Here is a 22716-nt window from a genome sequence, read left to right on the forward strand (position 1 = left end):
TTCTTATATATTAAAAATATGGTTGACAACACTTTTAAAGATCAATAAAAGTATTGCAAAAAGACTGAGAAATTTCTCACAACAGACTTACAGTGAGAAATAAAAGTCATGTTAGTGTTCATAGCCGCAACACTGAATGTTGGAAAACAATGGAGCAATACCTTCAAAAGGGCTAAGAGAAAATGATATTGAACTTAAAATGTAACATCCAGCCAAATTATCAGTCTGGCATGAGAGAAAAATTAAGGTGTTTTCCAACATTTAGGGATTCTGAAAGTTTCCCCTAATTCATCCTTTTGGTAAAAGATTGCTTGAGGATGTACTCCAGCAAATAAAAGTCCAAGATAGAGGATGACAGGGTATCCAAGAAGCAGTGAATCCAACCCAGGAGAGCAATGTAAAGGGAACCCAGAATGACAGACAGACGATCAGGAAAGAAGGTAATGGATATTAGATCATTTACCAAACAGCAGGAGAGAAATTTCCTGGCAATTAGAAATGCCAGGAATAACAGAAGCCCTGTAAGAAAATGGTAGTCCAAATATGAAGCAAACTAAATGTAGCCTGTATCCTGATTCTGAGCATGTCTCAGAAGAGAGTATCCTTCTTATCTCCTTCCTCCTTGAAGTAGCTCAATTTCAGTGACATCGAGTTACATATCGTTCTCTGTGGATCCATTCACCCTTAGTTCTCCAATAAAGAGTATTTATTTATTCATAACATCATAAGAACTGTTTATTTCAAGTATCATAATCAGTCTACAGAGCATGAAGGGCTTAATCATCCTTACATGATGTATCAAATTGCTTTCAGCTGCACAGAGGCTTAGGTAAATGAGGTTATTTTCCCCTTGTTCCAAGAGGACCAGAAATGGTCGAACTTGCTGAAGGAGGCTACCAAGGACATCTAGTTTTTTCCATCTAGCTTCACTGTCCTATATTATTTAATTTTATAAAGAGTTAATGAAATTTTAATAAGAATTTTTATAAAATTGTTCATAGTTCTAGAGTTCAATGTGTATCTAACTGACAATTTATGAATATGTGTAGATATATAAATTTAGAGTAGTATGAAATGTTTAATATTACAAAATATTCCTCAGTTGCCTTGTGAAACTTCTACAGATAGCATAAACTCATGAATGTTCTGGAAACGCAATTTAGAACACAAGGAAAACTAAGAGCAATTCATGTGTCACACTAATGGGAAATGATACTTTATGACATGAGAATCTACTGCATTCATGCTTTTTGAGGACAAAGATTTATGAGTTAATTTGTCCTTTCATCTCTTCCACTCAGACCCACCCTGCACTCTTTTGTTGTTTGTTTTAATTAATTTATTTTTATTTTTAACTGCGTTGGGTCCTCGTTGCTGTGCGCAGGCCTTCTCCAGTTGCGGTGAGCGAGGGCTACTCTTTGTTGCGGTGCACGGGCCTCTCATTGCAGAGGCTTCTCTTTGTTTCAGAGCACAGGCTCTAGGCACGTGGGCTTCAAGTGTTGTGGTATGTGGGCTCAGTAGTTGTGTCTCGCCGGCTCTAGAGCACAGGCTCAGTCGTTGTGGCACACGGGCTTAGTTGCTCCGCGGCATGTGGGATCTTTCCGGACCAGGGCTTGAAGCTGTGTCCCCTGCATTGGCAGGTGGATTCCTAACCACTGCACCACCAGGGAAGTCCCCATCCTGCACTTTGAAAGCAGTTTCCGTCTCTGACATTGGCATTGGGACCATCCATAAACTCTCTTGGCATACAGTTACTTTTTTAAAGTAGGCTTTATTTTTTAGAGCAATTTTAGGTTCAGAGCAAAACTGAAAGAAAAGTATAGAGATTTGCCATGTGCTCTCTGCCCCCACACATGCATAGGCTCCCCCATTATCAACATCCCTCACCAGAGTGTGCTTTTGCTAAAACTGGTGAATTTGCATCGACACATCATAATCACCTGAAGGCGATAGTTTACATTAGGGTTCACTCTTGGTGTTGTACATTCTATGGGTTTGGATAAATGTTTAGTGACATACAGTCACCATCAGAGTATCATGCAGAGTAGTTTCACTGCCTTAAGAATCCTCTGTGCTCTGCCTATTCATCCCTCCCTCCACCAACCCCTGCCAACCACTGATTTTTTTAATGTCTCCATAGTTTTGCCTTTTCTAGAATGTCATCTAGTTGGAATTATACAGTATGTAGCCTTTTCGTATTGGCTTCTTCTCTTAGTGATATGCATTTATCTCCTCCATGTCTTTTCATGGCTTGATCGCTCATTTATTTTTAATGTTGAATAATATTCCGTTCACACTGTGGGTGTCCCACAGTTTATCCATTCATCTACTGGAGGACATCTTGGTTACTTTTAGATTTTGACAATTATGAATAAAACGGCTATAAAACATTCATGTACTGGCTTTTGCGTCGACATAAGGTTTCAACTCCTTTGGGTAAATACAAAGGAGCACAATTGCTGGATTATATAAGAGTATGTTTAGTTTTGTAAAAACTGCCAAACTATCTTCCAGAGTGGCTGGACCATTTTGCATCCCACCAGCAATAGATGAGAGTTCCTGTTGCTCCACGTCCTCGCCAGCATTTGGTGTTGTCAGTCTTCTGGATTTTGGCCATTCTAATGGGTGTGTAGTGGTATCTCCTTGTTGGTTTAATTTGCATTTCCCTGAAGACATATGATGTGGAGCATCTTTTCATATGCTTCTTTGGCGTCTGTATATCTTCTTTAGTGAGGCATCTGTTAAGGTCTTTGACTCACTTTTTGTTGATTTGAGGACATAGGACAAGAGCTGGAGGAGTATTTTCTTAGGGAACAGTGTTAGACACAAGAACAGACCAGGGTTTAGGGTTCATTGATCACACTGTGCCAAATAAGTACTAGCTCGTGAGTGACAGAGGCCCCCAGGTATTCTTTAATAAATTTGTGTTTTGAGTGTTTGGATATGTAGGCTCTCTAAAGCACAAGGCCCAGGACAGGGACCTCTTATGCCTGAGTGTGGGGCAGGATTACCTGCAGCCTTCTCTCGGCCCCATCCATCTAGTATAGGCCTGAGCACAGCCTCTATGTCATGCAGCCCTAAATTCAGGTCCTGGGTCTGCCCCTTATTAGCCTTATAACTCTGAGCAAACCATTGAATCTCTTGAGCCTCGGCTTTGTCATCTGTAAAGTGGGGTCATAACAGGATTCTTCTCCAGGGTTGTTAGTGGAGGCCTCCCCCGAACACTTGCTGGGCTTGGGGCAAAAGCAAAGGTGGAGGATTGTCCTGTAGTTCATCTCTTCTCTTCCCACCCCTGCCTCCGTTCCACACTGTAAACATCAAAGTGCAAGCGCTCGGTCCCTATCCACACATCTCCCATCCTTGAATACAGCTGCCCCTTGGCCATCCCTCAGCCCTAGGAGTACACAGACTGATGGCATGGTCTACCCTCAGGCAGGACCAACCTGGGGAGGAGGCCCACACAGACTCTGGAATTGGTCCCAGGTACCCAAAGCTTTGTCTAGTTGGTGGGATGGGGACAGTGGGGGAGGGACAGGTATGAGAGTTCCAGGTGGATGTGTCTCCTTGGACCCTCAGACTCCTCACCTGTGGGGAGGGGGACCAGAGACAGACCCTCTAAGGCAGGGGGTCCATAGCAGGGCCCTGACTGTCCACCTCTAAAGTGGTGCTGATGGTGCAGGGTCCATGAGATGATGTTCAGAAACTGCTTAGCCCAGCGCTTGGCACTTGTGAAGTGTTCAGCACTCAATAAATATTAGTTGTTGGTATTATTATTATTATTATTATTATTATTATTAAAGTGAGACACTGAGGGCTGATTCTCCCTTCAAGATGTGGTAGAAATAAAAGAGATTCTTCAGGTGAAGCATTTGGGTGAGATGAGACGGCAGTCCTGTGTGCACCGGGGCTGAGGTTGCACAGGGAGTGGCCAGCCTGCTTGTTGGAGACACAGGGGACCTCTCTGCCCCCCGGAAGGTGTCATTACCAGCATCGTGTCCTTCCCAAGGGGCGTCAGAGCTCTGCAGTCACAGAGAAGGACTTGGCAGGGGCCTTCTCAGAGATTCACAAACAGAAGCCTAAGAAAGGCTGTAGCCCTATGAGTCCCTGTTTACGGAGCACCTGCTATGGGCATAGACCCTATGCTATGGTTTTTCCCTATGAGGGAGGGACACTTTGCAGATGTGGAAACTGAGCTTCAAGAGGTAAGTGATTTGGTCAAAGTCACGCAGCCAGGGAGGGTAGAGCATCTGACTCCCAAGGCCGAGCCCTTTCCATTGCACTGTAGTGCTGCATCTGAAGCACAATTCATGGACGGAGGGGGAAACCCTCCCAGGGAGGCCGCAGATGACTTCCAAACAGAGAGGGTGACAGTGTGGATTATGGAAGTGCCCAGTGCCAGGAAGCACACAGTAAGTCCTGCTCCTTGTTTGGCCCACTGAGCCCAGCCCCACAGGGCACCCTTGGAGAAGGCTCCATTCTCACCCGCTCCTGCTTCTGGGCCACCTTGACCTAGGCCGGGGCTGGAGAAGGCTGCTCCTGGCCTCTTCTGGGTCCTGGTGTCAGGCCCTTGGCAGCATGAATGGACAATCTCCCAGAGCTTGAGTCTACCTCCCGCTCTGTTGAGGGTGGTGGTGTGGGTGAGTGTGGGCTGCGTCTCCGCCTCCTCACCAGGGCCAGCCTCAGGGACTTCAGCCTTGACCGCCTTCCATCCTGGAAGTTGTTTCTGCACTCTCAGGGCATGGCTTTGGAGTCTGTTGGACCTGGGTTCAGATCTGAGTTCTACAAAACTAGATGAGTGGCCTTGGGCAAGTCATTTAACCTCTGTGTGCCTTGGTTTCCTCATCTGTAAAATGGGGTTGATAACGGTACTGACCTCGTGAGGTCGTGTTGTGACAATCAAATGAAGTAATGTGTAGGCAGTGCTGGACCCAGTGCCTGGCAGGTCTTAAGTGCTCAGTATTTTAATCTATTATTAGACTGCTTTATTCTTTTAAGTAACAGATCACACGGACCTTAGGTTCTTAATCAGGGTCTTCTGGGGGTTCCAGAGATGGCTTTGGGACAGCCTGTGAATTCCCTGAGATCATATGTAAGATTGACTGAGGTTGTTCATACGGGTATTTTTAGGGAGAGGAAGGTTTATAACTGTCAGTGAATTTTTAGGGGTGTTTATGACCCCTGCTCTGAGGGGTCCCAGGCACAGTGCTAGGCTTGGCGGGTCGGAAAAAGACCAAAAGATGTAGTCACAGCCTCAGCTGCCTTGGGCAGCGCCACCATGGCAGAGTTGTGTGTGGAGTTTTCTCTTTGTCTCCCATATTTTCTTTAACCCTTTTGTTTCATCTATTTTTTCTTTTGTCCCCTTATGTTTTGGTTGTTTAAGCTCTTAATTTTTTCCATCTACCTATTCTTTTCTCTTAAATGGAAAAAAGGACCTGGCAGAGAGTTTACTATATGAGAGAAAACACTCGCCAAGTTTTCAAGGTAAATAGTGTGTGTTTCGGGGTGGGACAGATGCTGTGTATCATCGGCGCTTGTGCAGCCAGAGAATATCCCTGGGAGGGCACACCAGTAAGTGGTGACAGTTGACTTGGGGAGGCGGGGGGACTGGGGCGCAAATGTGGGAAGGAGTCTTACTCTCTTTGTATCTTTTTTGTTTTGTATATTGTGTATGGAGACCTATTTAAAAATAGGTTTGTTTTTTTGGGGGAGGGCTTCCCTGGTGGCGCAGTGCTTAACTTAAGAATCCGCCTGCCAACGCAGGGGACACGGGTTCGCGCCCTGGTCTGGGAAGATCCCACATGCTGAGGAGCAACTAAGCCTGTGCACCACAACTACTGAGCCTGCACTGTAGAACCCACGAGCCACAACTACTGAGCCCGTGTGCCAAAACTACTGAAGCCCACGCGCCTAGAGCCTGTGCTCCGCACCAAGAGAAGCCACCGCAGTGAGAAGCCCGCACACCACGATGAAGAGTAGTCCCCGCTCGCCTCAACTTGAGAAAGCCCACACGCAGCAACGAAGACCCAACACGGCCAAAAATAAATAAATAAATAAAAGAATCTCCCAGCCAATTCAGGGGACACAGGTTCAAGCCCTGGTCTGGGAAGATCCCACGTGCCGCAGAGCAACTAAGCCCGTGCGCCACAACTACTGAGCCTGCCGTGTAGACTGATGCCCATGTGCCTAGAGCCCATGCTGAGGAGCCACCGCAACGAGAAGGCTGTGCACCGCAACGAAGAGTAGCCCCCGCTCGCTGCAACTAGAGAAAGCCCGTGCGCAGCAATGAAGCCCCAATGCAGCCAAAAAATAAATTAAAAATAAATAAATAAAACCTTACTTAAAAAAAAAAAAGATTAGGTTACCCCGAAAGCGGACCCTGTACAAGTAGTTTCTTTGCGTGGGGATCCCAGGAAGCCCTGGAAAGAGGATGGAGAAGTGAGGCAGAGAAGGAAGGAAGCCAATACGGAGTATGTTTACGTCTGTGGGCTATCGGAGTTCATTGCTGCTGAGGACTTCTGGAGGATGGTGTAGAACATGACTCAGATTTGTCCCACTGTAAGGGTAAAAACGCTGATGTTATGAATTCACTAACTCCTGTTTGTCATCTGTTAAGGGCTGTTCCCAGGGGCGGTCTGCCCTGTGCATGCGTCAGGCAAGCTCGTGCTGCACGAGAAAACCCTCAGGCAGAGCGGTAGGACCTCGGGGTTAGCAGCCATCTGCAGAATGGGTACAGGCTGGCGCCTCCTGTATCTTCATGGGACCAGCCCTTCTTGGTCCTGCTGGGCTAGGGTAAAACATTGCTCTGAGCCACCAGACAACCACGAGTGAAAACTTTATTGCTCCAAGCACTTTATATGAATGTCACCACCACCTGACCTGGGCAAATATATAAAAAGCACAACCTATTGTACAGTCATTCCAACTCCTCGACTAATGCACTGTACAGATGCTTCCCAGGCCTTGTCCCCAGCACGATGGATGCATTTCAGTGGCAGCAGCTGCACTTGTCCGAAGCCCCTTTGCAGATGCAGCCCTTGGCACACTTGGCGCAGCCCGGGGGGCAGCAAGGACAGCAGCCTGGAAGGGGCAGGAGATGGACAGATCAGCTTTGAGTCAACACTCTTATCTGACCACTTCCCCCTTCACCACTTAGAAGGAAGTAGAAAAACAAGAGCATGCTACACACAGGTTCCGATCCACATGAGCAAAAACCCTGGGACAGGAAGTGGTGGGATGTTAGAGCTGGAAGGGACCGCAGGGGTCACCCAGAGTCCATCAGAGGCCAGGGAGGGGAAGGGGTTGGCCCACCGCCGTTGGACAGTGGCAGATCCAAGGGCTCCTGACACCAGGCCATTCCCTTCACTACTGGGCAGGCTGGAACCTCCCCTCGGCCCTCTTCTTATCCAAACCCCTGAAACACTGAGGATGCCCTCACCCCCAGGTCAGCTGCAGCCCGCGGGACTCAGCTTTCATTTCAGATCCCTCCCAAATGGGTAAAGGCATCCAGGACCCCCTCAATCCCACCGTGGCTGGAGGGTTGAGGATGACAGAAACGGACTCCCAGCTCCCCGCCAGCAGTGCATGGCCCCGGTCACCAGACTCACTTTTTTGACATGTTTTACAGCTGCAGGTTTTGCATTTGCAGTTGTCTCCGCAGCTGCAGGTTCCTCCTAGGAGAAAGGACAGAGCCACAAGCATGAGCATCGAGGTGGAGCGGGCACACAGGTGCGCCACAGGCCATCTAGGCGGCCGGGGGTCTGGGCTGCCCTTGGTCAGTGGATGGACAGGAGGTTGAAGATGCTGGTTCCCAGTCACAGTCCATGGACAGAAACTGGGGGGGACTACATCAGAATCCCTGGGGGGTACTTATTAAAATGCAGATTCCTAGGGCCAGCCTTTGAGATATTATAATTCATAGGTCTGGGTGGAGAAAGGGAATCAGTATTCTTTAAAAAGCAACCCAGGGACTTCCCTGGTGGTCCAGCGGTTAAGACTCCTCGCTTCCACTGCAGGGGGCATGGATTGGATCCCTGGTCAAGGAACTAAGATCCTATGTGCTGCTCAGTGTGGCCAAAAAATAGAAAAAAAAAAAGCAACCCAGATGATTCTGATGTACAATCAGGTTTGAGAACCACTGAGTTAGGCCAAGCCCAAGGTCCCCTGGGGACTGTCGAAAACTTTAAGGTATCAGGCAACATGGAGATCCTGAATGTGTAGGAGGAAGGGCAAAGGATATAAACAAGCCCGAAGTGAGAGTCACAGCTACCACTTATTTCCATATCATAAAACCATCTATATTTAAAAAAAGAAAATCACCCGCTTCTTGTTTTGAGTTTCAAGATGCTGGAAGCTTCTGTCTTTTTGGCAATTTGGGGACAGACATGTCCTGTTAGTAACCAGGGAGGCTTGTGAGACTTCTTGATGCCGTTTCCAAAGATCATAAAAACCAAGATGGCTCTGAACCCTGACTCACTTCTCCTGGCCAACATGCTTCCTTGGAATTAAGCAGTTTCAGACCTGGAGGTCCACATATGCTTCTACTAACTCCCCTGACGTCTGCAAATGCTTTATGATTTCAACCCTTTCACGGCAACCCTAGGAGGTGGGCAGCTGGGGATAAGTAACCCTATTTTTCAGATGAAGAAACAGGCTTGGAAATAATAAGTGTCAGGAGTGGATGGGAGCGATGGACCAGAAGCAGGTGGGTCTGGGCCAGAGCTCTTCCCCCGCCCTGGTGGCTGCTCCCAGAGGCTTGCCGCTAGGTCCCACCACAGTCACTCCTAAGCCAGGTTATTAATTCTAGCAAATCAAGCTGGTATCCAACAGAGAGCGGGAGCCGCCGCAGAGGTGGCCAGTCTGACACAAACCCCATTGGTGCTTCTAATTGGAAGAAGAGAAGCATTAATCACAGTCCTGCAGGCTCCCTGTGGGAAGCTGGCGAGAGGTCACAGCATCCCAGGGTGGGCATCCTTACTCACCAGACATGCAGGTGCATTTCCCAGGGTCCATGGTCCAGTTGTCTGAGAGGCTGCGGCACTGTCACAGCTGGTGAAGTGAGGCTGAGTGAGCCGTCACCAGAGGCTCCTCTTTATGGCTGTGTGGGTGTAGACCTGGGCTCGCCTCGCCTCTCCCTGGGGCTAGACGCTGTGCACACAGCCCAGCCATGGGCTGGGTGTCGGCAGAGGAGGGCAGAGGAGAGGACAAGCAGTACAGTCATTTAGGTGGCTTTTCACAAAGGGTGCAGGTGGCTGTACCCGCCACCTGCTGAGGTGTCAGGGAGCCAGGCTTAGGCTCAAATTGCAGTCACATCGTGCAGATTGGGAACTACCTGTGTCCCCTCTCCAACTCCTACACATACTGCTATCTGCCATTTCTGTTCCCTCCTTCACAGGGGCTGCTCCTGTCCTGGCCCGGGGTCTCATCTGACTCCCCTGGTTCACTATGAAAGCCCTTTACCATGTGCAGGCGGGGGCCCCTATTCTGTGCCCTGGCTTTAGAAGACCCCCAAAAGTCAGGGGCAGGTGCCCACTCAGAGCCTGTAACCTCTCTTTCTAGACCACATGTGGAGCACCCTGGATGCTGGAATCTTCTGTCTTCCCAAGCCTGCTTGCTTCTAAGGATTTGCTCAGTCCTCTTCCCCAGGCTCCCAAGGACAGGTGTGCAGCCAGTGTGCGTCTCTCTAGGCCTGAGAGGTGGCCGTGGGTGGCTGTTTGCTGGGGGTACAGACAGAGTTTGGATGTGTGGGCTGGTGCCCACAGGGGTGTGTGAAGGAAGGAGCTAGGGGTGGGGAGAGAAGGGAGGGGGGCCGCAGATTGGGGGTTGGGGCCATGGGGCAGATCGCCAGGCACCTCTGCATTCTAGGTTGCAATGTTAAGGTAGGAGGGTAGAGAGTATTTTATTTGTTTATCTGATTTATAACTTTAAAATATTTTAGCCGGGGGGCTTTCCTGGTGGCACAGTGGTTGAGAGTCCGCCTGCCGATGCAGGGGACACGGTTTCAAGCCCTGGTCCGGGAAGATCCCACGTGCCGCAGAGCAATGAAGCTCGTGCGCCACAACTACTGAGCCTGCACTCTAGAGCCTGTGCGCCACAACTACTGAGCCCTCATGCCACAACTACTGAAGCCCTTGCGTCTAGGGCCCGTGCTCCCCAACAAGAAAAGCCACTGCAATGAGAAACCCGCGCACCACAACAAAGAGTAGCCCCCGCTCGCCACAACTAGAGAAAGCCCGCATGCAGCAACAAAGACCCAACGCAGCTAAAAATAAATAAATTAAACAAATTTATTAAAAAAACCAAAAAAAAAACATAAAACAGCTAATGGTACGGAAGGGCTGGAGGATATCTCAGCCCAGGAAACCCATGACCTGGCAGGGCTGTTCTCAAAGCCCAAAGGCTGGATCTGCCTTCCCACGCTTGCATTTACAGCCCAGTCCCAGCCCATCTCTTGGAAGGTCCAGCTTCTTCCCCCTTGCCCTCCACTCTTGAGTGTGCCCTGTAGCAGATATGAATACCTTGGAAGGTCTGGCCCAACTAAGTGAGCCCAGAGAAAGGAAAGGATTTCCCTTCCCCCTTATCTAAGCCGTCTCTCCTCCCTGCTCACTCTCTGAGCCAGAAGTTGCTTCTTCCTTGGATGGCTGACACTGCAGTGTTGCTTAAGGCCTCAACTGAATGATAGTATCAAAATCCAATCCCCAAGCCTTTTCCGTTTCTGGGCTGTGTGGATTGAAACAACCATGTGTAGCATCAGGTGGTAGAGTCCATGTTGACTGCACCTGGGCTGTCCAGTTGAAAATCTGATGAAAGCTCTACCTAGGAAAAAGAATGCACAAATACATGACGTTTTCCTGCCGCAAGTTCAAGCGATTTGTGGATCTCTGAAATCCCATTGCTGGGCCTCCTCCCACTCTCCCCAGGGGCTCTGAGGTAAGAGCTCCTCTGCAAAGCAGCAGTCCTGCTTGAGCAGCTTTTCTGTGGCCACACAGCAGTTGTAGCTCCTCTGAGCCACTGAGACCTAAATATCTCCTTCTCCACTTACGGCCTCTCCATACGAAAAGTCAGGTGGTTTTTCTCAGAACAATGAAATGGCTGTTCCAGAGGAGCAGCTAACGCTCCACCTCTTAACCTAAATGACTGCGTTGTCATCTGCTCCCCCTCCCACAAAGGTCAAAGCTAGACACCCGCCGTTCCTACATCCAGCAGTTTCTGCCAGAAGTTCTGGGACTCGTGGCCTGGGAATGGAGGTTCAGCCACGATGACGGCAGAGAAAGGTCCTGTGCTGTCACTCCACACCCTGGTCCACGTTTTGCGCTTGGGTCACCACCCTTCCCCATACAGGGCCCCTCTGGATATAGGTGTCTCCCCAGGAGCAGCCTGGAGCCATTGGTTTTTATAACGCTGGTTTATAACTTGGCCTCTCTCTACACCACAGGCTTCTCACAAACAGAGGCTGTGCTTCTTCATCTCAGCAGCCGTGTGGCCAGGCACACTGAGTGCTGCCACACAGTGGGTGCTCAATACATATTGATGAGCTGACGATGAATAAATGACTCAATAGAGTTCCATGTAGGCTGTCTTCTCCAGCTCTTGCTGAAGAGATTTAGACGATCTTGTCGCTCACCAGGAGCAGTCTAGAGCTGGAGATCTGGAATCATGCTGCCTGGGTCCTGATCCCGGTTCTGCTGCCTGATTGGGGGCAAGTTGCTTAACCCTTCTGAGCCCCAGTTTCCTCATCTGCAAAGTGTGGCTCATGAAATGATAACCCCATGGCACTGTCATGGTGAGGGTTAAGTGAGAAAATGCATATTCAGCACGTAGTTCAGAATCTGACACACAAATATTATTTCGCTATTAATATTATTATTATCTGTGCTTAATATAGCTGACAGATAGGTTCAGCCACTCACCCATTTGTATGTTTCAGGCTCATAGACTATTCTACAACTGGTCCCAGGGTCCTGAGTGGGATGCGTTCATCAGCAGTAAATATCGTCAAGAGTTTTAGTCTCTGGGTTCCCAGCTTTTAAGCTCAGCCTAGTTGCTTTTGGGTCCCAGGGCCTGGGGACCATGGAGCACTGCCCTTCCTTTCTGACGTCCCTTGCTGCAGTTTGCATCTGTTTGGAGTCAGAGTTGACCTTCCACCGACAAGGCCCACTTATAGGGTATTTTGGGCTTCCTCTGTAGGACTAGGCATAAGATATGGGTGGACAAAATCAAAGCAGGTCGGGGCCCCAGGGGACACCAGCTTGAATCAAGATGGTCAGTGCTGGAAGAACCCTGAGAAGTCATGGGCCAACTTCTTGTCCAAATGGGGACACAGAGGCCCAGAGAGACAGGGTTAAGCCTTGGTCACCCAGCTTAGGTTCATGGTGGGGCGATTTGAACCCGGCTCCTTGACTCACTGCCCGCACCCACTCTTGAGTTCTAAGGCAGGACTGTTCAGCCATTTGGAACTTTGTGGCTTTCTCTACTGTTTATTCATTAATTTTATTACAAAAGTTCAAACATACTAAAAAGTACAAAGAACAGTATTACAAACACCACGTTATCTACCACCTGGAATTAACAGATGTCAACTTGGTCACGTTTGCTTCAGCTCTTTTATTTATAAGACATAAAAAATTATCAGGATCATGGCTTTAAATACCACCTATGTGCTGGAGGCTCCCCATTTACACCCCCAACCTGGGCCTCTCTTTTGAACTCCAGGCTCATGTTTCTGACTGCTACTCAACATCTCCGCGTAGACGTCAGACAGCATCTCAGACTCCCCAGATGAGCTTCTGCTCCGGGCATCGCCTCCAAGCACACCAACGTCTTGTCTGCCTCCATCTCTGTCACCTAGTTTGAGCCACCGTCACCTCCCGTGAAGATTCAGGACTCATTTCCTAACTGGCTTTCTTGCATCTGCCCTTTCCCTGGGCCCTTTATACCGCATTTTCTTTATTATAAAAATGCTGCTTTGGGCTTCCCTGGTGGTGCAGCGGTTGAGAGTCCCCCTGCCGATGCAGGGGACGTGGATTCGTGCCCTGGTCCGGGAGGATCCCACATGCCACGGAGCGGCTGGGCCTGCCCGTCCGGAGCCTGTGCTCCACAACGGGAGGGGCCACAACGGTGAGAGGTCTGCGTACCGAAAAAAAAGAAAAAAAAAAAATGCTGCTGGGGAATACCCTGGTGGGCCAGTGGTTAGGACTCTGCGCTTTTGCTGCGGAGGGCCCGGGGTTCGATCCCGGGTTGGGGAACTAAGATCCTACAAGCTGCGTGGTGTGGCTTTGGAGAGGGGGCAGGAGGCGCGGGTCGTCCATCCTTCCTTATTTCATCCTCTCCTTCCTTTCTCCTTCCCTCTCTCCTTTCCTCCCTTCCCCCTCCCCCTTTCTTCTTTCCTTCCTCCCTCCATCCCTCCCTCCCTCCCCTCCTTAATCAATTACTCAGCAAACATATTTGGGGCCTACTGTGTGCCTGGCTTTGGGTTAGCCCTCTGGATGGAGTAAGAGAGCCTGGAAGGGCCTGGTTCTCACAAGCGTGCTTTCCAGGAGGGGTGGTGAGCGTGTCCATAGCTATCAGAAAGGAGAAAGCAAGCAGGGTTTCTGTGAGGACACACAAATGCAGGGCGGCCTTTGAACGGCCCTGAGAGTGTCTCCCTAAATGTTGGCCCTGAGGTGCCTCACTTGCCTCACCCTAGTCTCAGCCCTTCATTTCTCCCCGTCTAGGTAACCTCTGGGTTCCTCATGGAATATTGGGGCTGGACTGGAGGTTTTTGCACTGTGCAGGCTCAGAGCCCCAGGGCTTCACAGAGGTGTGGTGCAGGGGCTTCTGTGGATGGGATGCTAGGTCCCATCCCTCTCCCCTCCCCCTATTTAAATAGGGCAGCTCCTCTTTCTAAAATCTGTTTTGTCTTATGAAACCCACCCCCTCAATCCCTCTTACAATGATTTTATCTGGGGGCTGGGGGGAGCATGGTTTGCTGCTGCTAGGACCAGTTGGAAAACCACTGAACACAAGCCATGCCTTCCAGGTTAGGGGCCTTGCCCAGGGGAACAGTGGGAACTTCCAGATCTGCCCCTGGAATCCCAATTGGAACTCAGGCCCAGTGTGCTTTCTTTTTTTTTTTTCTCAAAACATTTATTTATTAATTCTTTAAAATAACAATAATAAACCTATTACATGTGAATCTAAATAACATTAAAAAAATTTATATTATAGTTGATTTACAGTGTTGTGTTAGTTGCAGGTGTACAGCAAAGTGATTCAGTTATAGATATATATCCATTCTTTTTCAGATTCTTTTCCCATATAGGTTATTACAGAATATTGAGTAGAGTTCCCTTTGCTATACAGTAGGTCCTTATTGATTATCTATTTTATAAATAGTAGTATGTATATGTTAATCCCAAACTCCTAATTTATCCCTCCCCACCAATGTTTCCCCTTTGGTAAGCATAAGTTTGTTTTTGAAGTCTATGAGTCTGTTTCTGTTTTGTAAATAAGTTCATTAGTATCAACATTTTTTAAAGATTCTGCATATGTCATATCGTATGATATTTGCTTTTCTCTATCTGACTTACTTCACTTAGTATGATAATCTCTAGGCCCATCCATGTAGCTGCAAATGGCATTATTTCTTTTTTATGACTGAGTAATATTCCATTATATATGTATACTTCATCTTCTTTATTTGTCTGCTGATGGACATTTAGGTTGCTTCCATGTGTTGGCTATTGTAAATAGTGCTGCAATGAACATAGGGGTGCATATATCTTTTTTTTTTTTTTTTTTTTTTTGCGGTACGCGGGCCTCTCACTGTTGTGGCCTCTCCCGTTGCAGAGCACAGGCTCCGGGCGCGCAGGCTCAGCGGCCATGGCTCACGGGCCCAGCCGCTCCGCGGCATGTGGGATCTTCCTGGACCAGGGCACGAACCCGTGTCCCCTGCATCAGCAGGCGGACTCTCAACCACTGCACCACTAGGGAAGCCCTATCTTTTTGAATTATGGTTTTCTCTGGGTATATGCCCAGGAGTGGGATTGCTGGATCGTACGGTAGTTCTATTTTTAGTTTTTAAGGAACCTCCATATTGTTCTCCATAGTGGTGTTTTCTCTTTTTAAAATTATTTTTTAAACTCGGGATGATTTCAAAAACAGATAAGAATAGAAAATTAAATACAGAACCTTCCAGTGTTATCAGATATTAACATTGTCCTGTTCATTTCAATCGTTAAAGGAACAAAATAATCAGAGTGGAAACCCTGCGTGTTAACTTTCCAAACCTCATTCTTACTCCATCACCAATTCCGGGAACCAATTTCATGAAGTGTTTATCATGCCCATGCATGTTGTTCTAGTTTTATTACATATGTATCTATAAAAATTACACACCCTTGTTTTACAGGTTTATAAACCGTTTATAAAATGGCATCATTCTCTTTGTAGCCTCTTACAATGTGTTTTTTTTGTTTTTTTGGCTCAGCGTTTTATGATTTTAACTGCTTTATATTATTGTGACTACTTTGCAATTTATCCAGTGGATGGGCATGTAGGTGTTTCTTTCCACTTTTTCATTGTTATAAGCACTGCTGCCGTGAATATCCACATATAGTGTTTCTGTGTGTGACATGTGTCAGGGTTTCTGTAGGGGGTATACCTAGGAGTAGACTTGCTGGATTGAAGGGGACATGCTTGTTCTGCTTTACTAGATCTTTCCAAATTGCTCACCACAGGGGTTTACACTCCCATGACCAATGTACTCAAGTGCCCAGTTCTCCATGGCCTTGTTAATACTTGGTACCGCCAGCCTTCATTTTTGCCGGTGTGACAGATGTGAAGCGGCATGTCCTTGGCTGTTGATTTGCATTTCCCTAATTACTACCAAGGTTGAGCATACTGTCGTAAGACTTTTTGTCCCTCACGTCTTCTCTACGTGGTCCGCTCTTCTTCCTAAAATGCTGCATTCCTCCATCGTTCAGTAGGACGTAACGCTAAGCAGTCCCACTTTGGCATCAGTCTGTGTATTATTTTCGCAGACATGTGGCAAGTCTCTGTCTTCCCACATTGCTGGTTTTTAATAATTCCCCTGTTGGAGGCTCAAAGTGACCTTGGTTGATAAAGATGAACATCCGGTGTAAACCCAGGAAAACCACTCAAGGTGTCGGGGGGCAGGAGGTGAGAGTCGAGGGGGCTGCATCTTCAGCCTTAAGTCCTCCGCAAGCCCACTGGGGCCCAGTCGGCAAAGCTCATTTCAGGCTTCTGCACTTTATCCCCTTTGTTTAGAAACCCTTCCTTCAGGTTGAAATTGATTCCTAGCAAGGCGTTCTGGATTTGCTCTGTAATGTTTCTGGAGAATTCTTGAAAAAGAAGGAGGGAAACAGAAGAATTCCTGGAATTAACATAATTCTAGAGTGCCAGAGCTGTAAGGGCAATAATGTGGTGCAGACCTTGTCTCAGTGCCAACCCCATTTACAGATTGGGAGCCTGAGGCCCCAGAGGGGAAGTGTCCCGGCCACCAGTGCATCCACAGTGCGAATCATCTGGGCCATGTGATGAATTGAGGAAGGAAACTTCCCAGGGCCTTCGAAACCTCTTAGGTGACTGTGGAGTGAGGCCATTCGCAGAACCACCTGCTTGGGTTAAGCAACCGGCGAGGGCCTCACACGGTGCCACCTGCCTTACCCAAGGGTACAAAGAAGAATTGTGTAATTGGGGAGCTGAGACACCAGAGAAGAAACCATTGGTGAGCATCATAGACGTGTGTGCTCAGATGGTGAAATAAATGCGGCTGCCTCTGTGCCCATCTCTCCCTCTGCCTCTTCTGCTTGCCTTTCTTCTTTCTCCTCCTCTTTCCTCCTTCTTTTCTCTCATTCCCCCTTTACCTTTGCACATCTCACTTTTTCTCTTGTTTCTTCTTTTCTCTCTCCTGGGGCAAGAAGCCCAGCCCGGGAGTCAGGGCAACTGAGTCCTGTAAACTCAGTCACTGGGATTGCTCACTCACAAGTTCACTTCCCTGCCCTGGGCCACAGTTTCCCCGAAACAGCGACGAGGTGTCAGAGCTGGTGGTCTGTTCCGGGTGCAGGTAAAGAGACAGCTGTTTAGAAGATGCCTGTCTCTAAGATTTCTAAAGGAGTAACTCCTCAGCCAGCACCAAAGCAGTCTGTAAATGTCTACAGCATTGAGATCAAAGCCACATTTAGGAGAAACTTCCCTAATTGTTAATTGTCCTCAGGCACTTTTAGCTGTGCTTTTCTTCCAAAGATGTGGGAGCCAATTCAGCAGCCCAGGCCCTGCAGCCCCTGCTGGGGCCAGATCAATGTTTTCTCCAGTTCCAAAATCCTTGGGGTCTGGGGACTTCTGTTTGAACAGGCCCCTTAGATAGAGGAACCAAGGCTCAACTCACAGAGCACCCCCCCCACACACCTGGCAGGATTTCACTAACAACTCAGAACCATAGTGCACTAGTTATTGAATTTGTTGGTTTCTCCAGTATAAATACATAGTTCTCTGAAAATAATCGTCTCATCCCCAATTAATGTTAGGGAGAAAAAACAAAGACAACAGTTTGAGGGCTGTATAGAGGAGAATATTTATCCACTGCAGTCATTTCCTGCATTGTAAGGGGTTGATGACAGAGCTTGTTACCTCCCCTCAGCACCTGTGGGGTTACTGCTGTCTTTGTGAAGTTTGGGTCTGGGAAACCCAGCGTGAGAACCGGGAGGCATGGCCGTGACAACCCAGCTGGGCAGGAGGGCCTAGGTGTGCTTGAATTCCTGGGCCAGATGCGGGTCTGAGTGAGCCTTAGATGGACATAGACTTATGCTGCCACTGCTCTAATTCCGTCTCCCTCTTTCTCTGTATGGCGTTGGACAAGCCATTTGGTCTCAGTTTCCCTGCTAATACAATGGGGATAATAACACACTTTTCTAAGGGTGCCTCTTAAGAATAATTGGCCAGTCTTTGCAGTGCACTTTGAAGAAAATTGCTGTGAAGATGTTCTGCTGGCCCTGGAATTTTCCTTGGTGCAAATATCAAACAGACGAGGATGATTCTGGCACTCCCAGCGGAACCATTTTCCCCGGTTCAGTTGGAAGAGAGCAAGATGGGGAGGGGCTGGGATCACAGCCTGGGCCTGCCTGGAATATTAAAGGCACAACCCTGCCTTTGATGCCTGCCTGCAACGCTTGTTAATTTTAATAGGAAGCCAGCAGAGGCAGGAAGGTTCTGCTTGGCAGAAGAAAAGAGGTCAAGACTGAAGAGGATTAGTGCCAATTCAACTTGCATCTTGTTTGGCTTTGAAGTCCTTGGCCCCAGCGCTGGAGTGACAGGACAACTCCTAGATGTCAGCAGGGTGGAAGGCAGGGGGCTGGGGAAAGTGTGGACCTGAGGCCCCTCAGGCCCCAGCTCTGCCTGGAGCAGACGGCCCCTGTCTCAATTGGGGAATCACCGCAGGATCTCCCAAGCTGGTGATTTTCTGGGGAAACCTCAAACAGGGGTCTCAAACTGAAGTGACTTTGGGAGCTAGGTAGTTAATGCATGAGAGCAAAGTCAACTGATTATAGTAATAGACAGTTCTGGGGGCTGTGGCTAATTGTCTAAGCTCCAGTTGAATATTGGGATTTGGGAATGAGGGTCAAATTTTGCCATCTGTTCTAATTTTTTAGGAGAAATGGAAAACTGGATTTTGTGTACATGTGTGAAATATTGCAATTTTTAAACAGGAATCAAGGTTGTTTGTTTATTGTTTTAAAATACTCTCCTCATCATTTGTGTACAAATACATCCATAAGCCAGAGCAGCCCATAGGCCTATTTTGTGACCTCTGTCTCAGAATTCTAAAGCTTCAGGAGTGCAGAGTCCCTTAAAATTCACTAAGACTTTTGGTTACTATTTTCTAGAGACTTCAGACCAGTCCCTGGTGGAGGGTATCAGAATTATCTAGAGAAAGCTTTTTTAAAAAAATGAATATTTAGGGATTCTGATTCAGTGGGCTTGGAGTGGGATCTGGGGAGGGTCTATTTTTTTTTTTTAACTCCTCAGATGTTCTGGTGTGCAGCCAGGTTTGGGAAATGGTGACCTCATCAGTTCTTAGTGTTTTTAAATTTTTTTAAGTCATAAACACTTTTGAGAAGCTGAAGAAAGTTATCAACACTTTCCCTAGGGAAAAAAAAGATGCTCAGCCAGAAAAAATTTTGCATACAATGTCAGGGAGTCTGAATACCCTCCCTCTGAAGGCCATCCAAGACCACCCATTAAAGAACCTTGTCAGTACTCGATGCTGGAATCCTATCTACAAGTGCCATGAAAATAGCCTCTGGGGTCTCCCTTGTACTCCTCCAGTGACAGGGAGCTCATTACCTTTGGAGAAGTTCTATCCCCTTTTGGGGGGGAGCATTAGTCTTCAGTAAAGTCCTTTTTATGGTGAGCAGAAACTGGCTGTCTCGTCTCAGAGCAGCCTTCGCCAGCGCCCCTAGCTTTCACCTGCAAGTCCCACATTCGTCCTCTGGCTCATCTTTCTGGTTTTACTGGGGTTTAGAGGGGAGAGCTGCCGCAGGAGGCCAGGAGAAGCTGAGGGGTGGCCCAGGATGAGGAGCTCTTCCTCTTGGGATTTGAGACTTCAGGAGCAGATTATTGACCAGATCCTGGTGATTCCTGTTCCTGACACTTCATCCCTTTGTCCTTTTTAGAGACCCCTCTCCGTGAATCCAGCACGAAATGTCAAACCTACTTCATCATCACAAGCCTCTCCCTGAAGCTTTCCCTGTGGCTCTCTCTCTTGGAGTGGCTGACGCCCAAGCTTGGGAGATGAACTTTTTCCACATGAGTCAGGTACAGCTTGGAGATACCAGAAGCATCAAATATGCGATCACTTGAATCCCTTTAGCCCAGTACTCTTGCTTTGATCAGGGTCTAGTGGGCACTTGCAGGAGAGGAATGATGCTGTGACATTCATGCCATCCCATTCATTCAACATGGGCCAAACATTGACCACATGGTTGTAAGAGGGCCTCCAACCTAGCCTCAGATCTGTCACCTATTGACAGATTTGAAGCAATTTGAAGCCTTCTTAAACCTGTTTTTATTCTTGGCCCATCCTACCTCTGCCTTGGGGTAGGAAACATCATAAGGTCCTTCTGAGCAAAATAGGTTGGGGTGTGTGTGTGGCTTTTCTTTGCCTTAAACTCTTTTAAACTTCAAGGTGGAACCTCTCCTTCTTCTAACAGTTGAGGTTGGGTGTCCATCATCCCTCCCTCTGCATCCAGTTGGGATTTTATAGATTTAATTTAAGTCTCCTTTTCTCTATCTGGAAGAAGCCTCGTTTTGAAGCTCTGTCATCTCATCATCCCTTTGATCACTTTAGTCCTCTGTACTTGCCTGACAAATGTACCCGGGTTTGAATGCAAATGCCCCTAAGTGCTTTCACTCACCTTCCATCCCAGAGCTTCTGGAAAAAGGGAACACATGGGCCTGCCCAACATGGGCTTGAGTGAATCCCACAGGGAGGCTGGAAAAATGCTCTCCTCTTACTAACCCTGCCGGGAGACGGAGGATTGGCCCCTTGTCATTGAATGGATGCTCATGGAGCTGGCAGAGCCCCACTCATGCATTCCAGCATTCATTCATGCATTCATACCACAAATATTTACCAAATTCATAAGATGGGCCAGGTTCTGGGCTGCATGCTGCAAATGCAGCAATCAATAACACCAAGCAATCCTTGCCCTCCTTGGGTTTCTATTTTAGTAGGGGCGACAGAGACAAATAAATAAGCACACACATGAATAATTATAAGTTGTCATATGTGATATGAGAGATAATCACAGCTCCATTAAGGGGAACCCAATTCAGACAGAGGAGGTAACCTTCAGCTGAGACTGGTGGAGGGAAGTGTGTTCCAGGCAGAGAGAACAGGTTATGCAAAGACCCTGTGACTGAAAAGAGCTTGACTTTTTTGAGAAACCCAGAGAAGGCCAGTGTAGCTAGCAGGTAGTGACTAAAGGGGAGGAGATACTTCAAGAACTGTGATTCGAATGCCTACAGGGTTCAGCAGGTTTCATGATTGAGAGAAGTGAGCCAGATGGGAGACAAGACGGAGCAGTGGGGACTGTGGCAAATTGGTGAACACACCCCCCTGTGTAAAGGAGGCAGTCACTGCTCAGCTCTAGCCAGCCTTGCACATGTGAAAATGGAATCCTGGCCAGTATTGCAAGACCTTTTGATTTTTCAAGAGAACTCTCAGATCTAGATTTTTATTAAAAAATCTTTTATCTTTAAAAACATTGAGGGGACTTCCCTGATGGTCCAGTGGTTAAGACTCTGTGCTCCCAATGCAGGGGGCCTGGGTTTGATCCCTGGTCAGGGAATTAGATCCTGCATGCATGCTGCGAGGAAGAGCCTGCATGCTGCAACTAAAGATCACGCACAGGACTTCCCTGGTGGTCCAAGAATCCTCCTTGCAATGCAGGGGGCGCGGGTTCGATTCCTGGTCAGGGAACTAACATGCCCCGGGGCAACTAAGCCCGTGCACCACAACTACTGAGCTCACCCGCCTCAACCAGAGCCTGTGTGCTGCAAAACACAGAGCCCATGCACCCTGGAGCCTGCGCGCCACAACTAGAGAAGAGAAAACCCACACGCCTAGAGAGATGCCCGCGCGCCACAATGAAAGATCCCACATGCCTCAGTGAAGATGCCGCCTGCCACAACTAAGACCCAACACAGCCAAAAATAAATAAGATAAATAAATCTTAAAAGAAAAAAAAGATCCCCCACGTGGCAATGAAGATCCCACGTCCCTCAAAGACCCAACGCAGCCAAATAAATAAATAAATAATTATTTTTAAAAAAATAAAAAATCACTGAGATCTTCACAACATGTTTGAGGGCCGAATGTGACCTGCCTGAGTGCTGCCTCTCGGCAGCCCCTGAGCTAAGTAAATCCACAGTAGCGAATTAAGGAATTGTAGAGTGCGGGGTGTCTCCTCACCCAGGGAAGCAAACTGAAGCCCCTAGTAGTCTCTGCTTCCGGTTCTTGCTCCACCCAGTGGTTTCCTGAGGAATGAGCCGCCTTTTAGGCTGATTTCCTTTTTGGCTCCAGGCAAGCTTTGAACTGTGAGGCTCAGTTTTTCTAATTTGCAAATGGGAGGATTGAGGCCAAGTTTGGTGGCTCCTTGGGGCTCTGATGTGTGGGGTAATTAGGGTTTGAAAATGACTTTGAAGCTTCCAAGGGTGAAATACCCACCAAAGTTCAGAATGGGACTGTTCCTTAACGTGCCACCAAGTTGTGTATCCACCCGCCCCATCTCCAGGCCTTCCCCAGATAGCAATGCTGTGGGATTCCAGGGAACCCCCAGTACCTCCCTGTCTTCCCCACCAGCCTGTCCTTTCCTTCCCTCCCTTCTGTTCCCTTTCTGTCCTTGCCCAGAGACTCAGTGGGTCCAGTCACAGGGAGTCACAGTGTCGGCTCTAGGAATGCAGCCTCGCGGACCTTGCAGCCCAGCAAGGAAAACGGAGAGTCAGAAATGACGTATGCAGTGCACGTTACAAGATGGAAATTGCAGGGGGTCTAAGGAGCCAATAATCCACTCTGGGTTTCAGGAACCCCACCCCTGATCCCAAATGAGTGATGCTTCAGTTGAAAGCTGAGTGTTGAGCCAGGGTTAGCCAGAGTGGAGACAAGAGTGGGGCAATATTCCAGGTCGAGGGAGCTTCCAGGATCAGGAGGCTGGAGGAGGG

The 22716-nt window shown here is 48.1% G+C and overlaps 1 protein-coding gene and 1 long non-coding RNA gene across 2 annotated transcripts in view; one reads left to right on the forward strand and one right to left on the reverse strand.

The window, feature by feature from the left end:
- Window positions 1–19742, forward strand: part of LOC132416280 (uncharacterized) — a 63045-nt gene extending 43303 nt beyond the window's left edge. The window contains exon 5 of the long non-coding RNA XR_009517531.1: window positions 19668–19742. This is a non-coding gene — a long non-coding RNA (uncharacterized lncRNA). The remainder of the gene's footprint in view (window positions 1–19667) is intronic.
- LOC132416275 (metallothionein-4) lies at window positions 6820–9110 on the reverse strand. Its single transcript, XM_059999606.1, has 3 exons — window positions 8979–9110; window positions 7605–7670; window positions 6820–7077 (listed from the first exon to the last, which is right to left on the reverse strand). Exons 1-3 carry the CDS (start codon window positions 9007–9009, stop codon window positions 6986–6988), a joined length of 189 nt encoding a protein of 62 aa, XP_059855589.1. The 5' UTR covers window positions 9010–9110; the 3' UTR covers window positions 6820–6985.
- Window positions 19743–22716: the final 2974 nt, after the last annotated feature.

The sequence above is a fragment of the Delphinus delphis genome, chromosome 20 (genome assembly GCF_949987515.2).
Source record: "Delphinus delphis chromosome 20, mDelDel1.2, whole genome shotgun sequence".
NCBI lineage: Eukaryota > Metazoa > Chordata > Mammalia > Artiodactyla > Delphinidae > Delphinus > Delphinus delphis.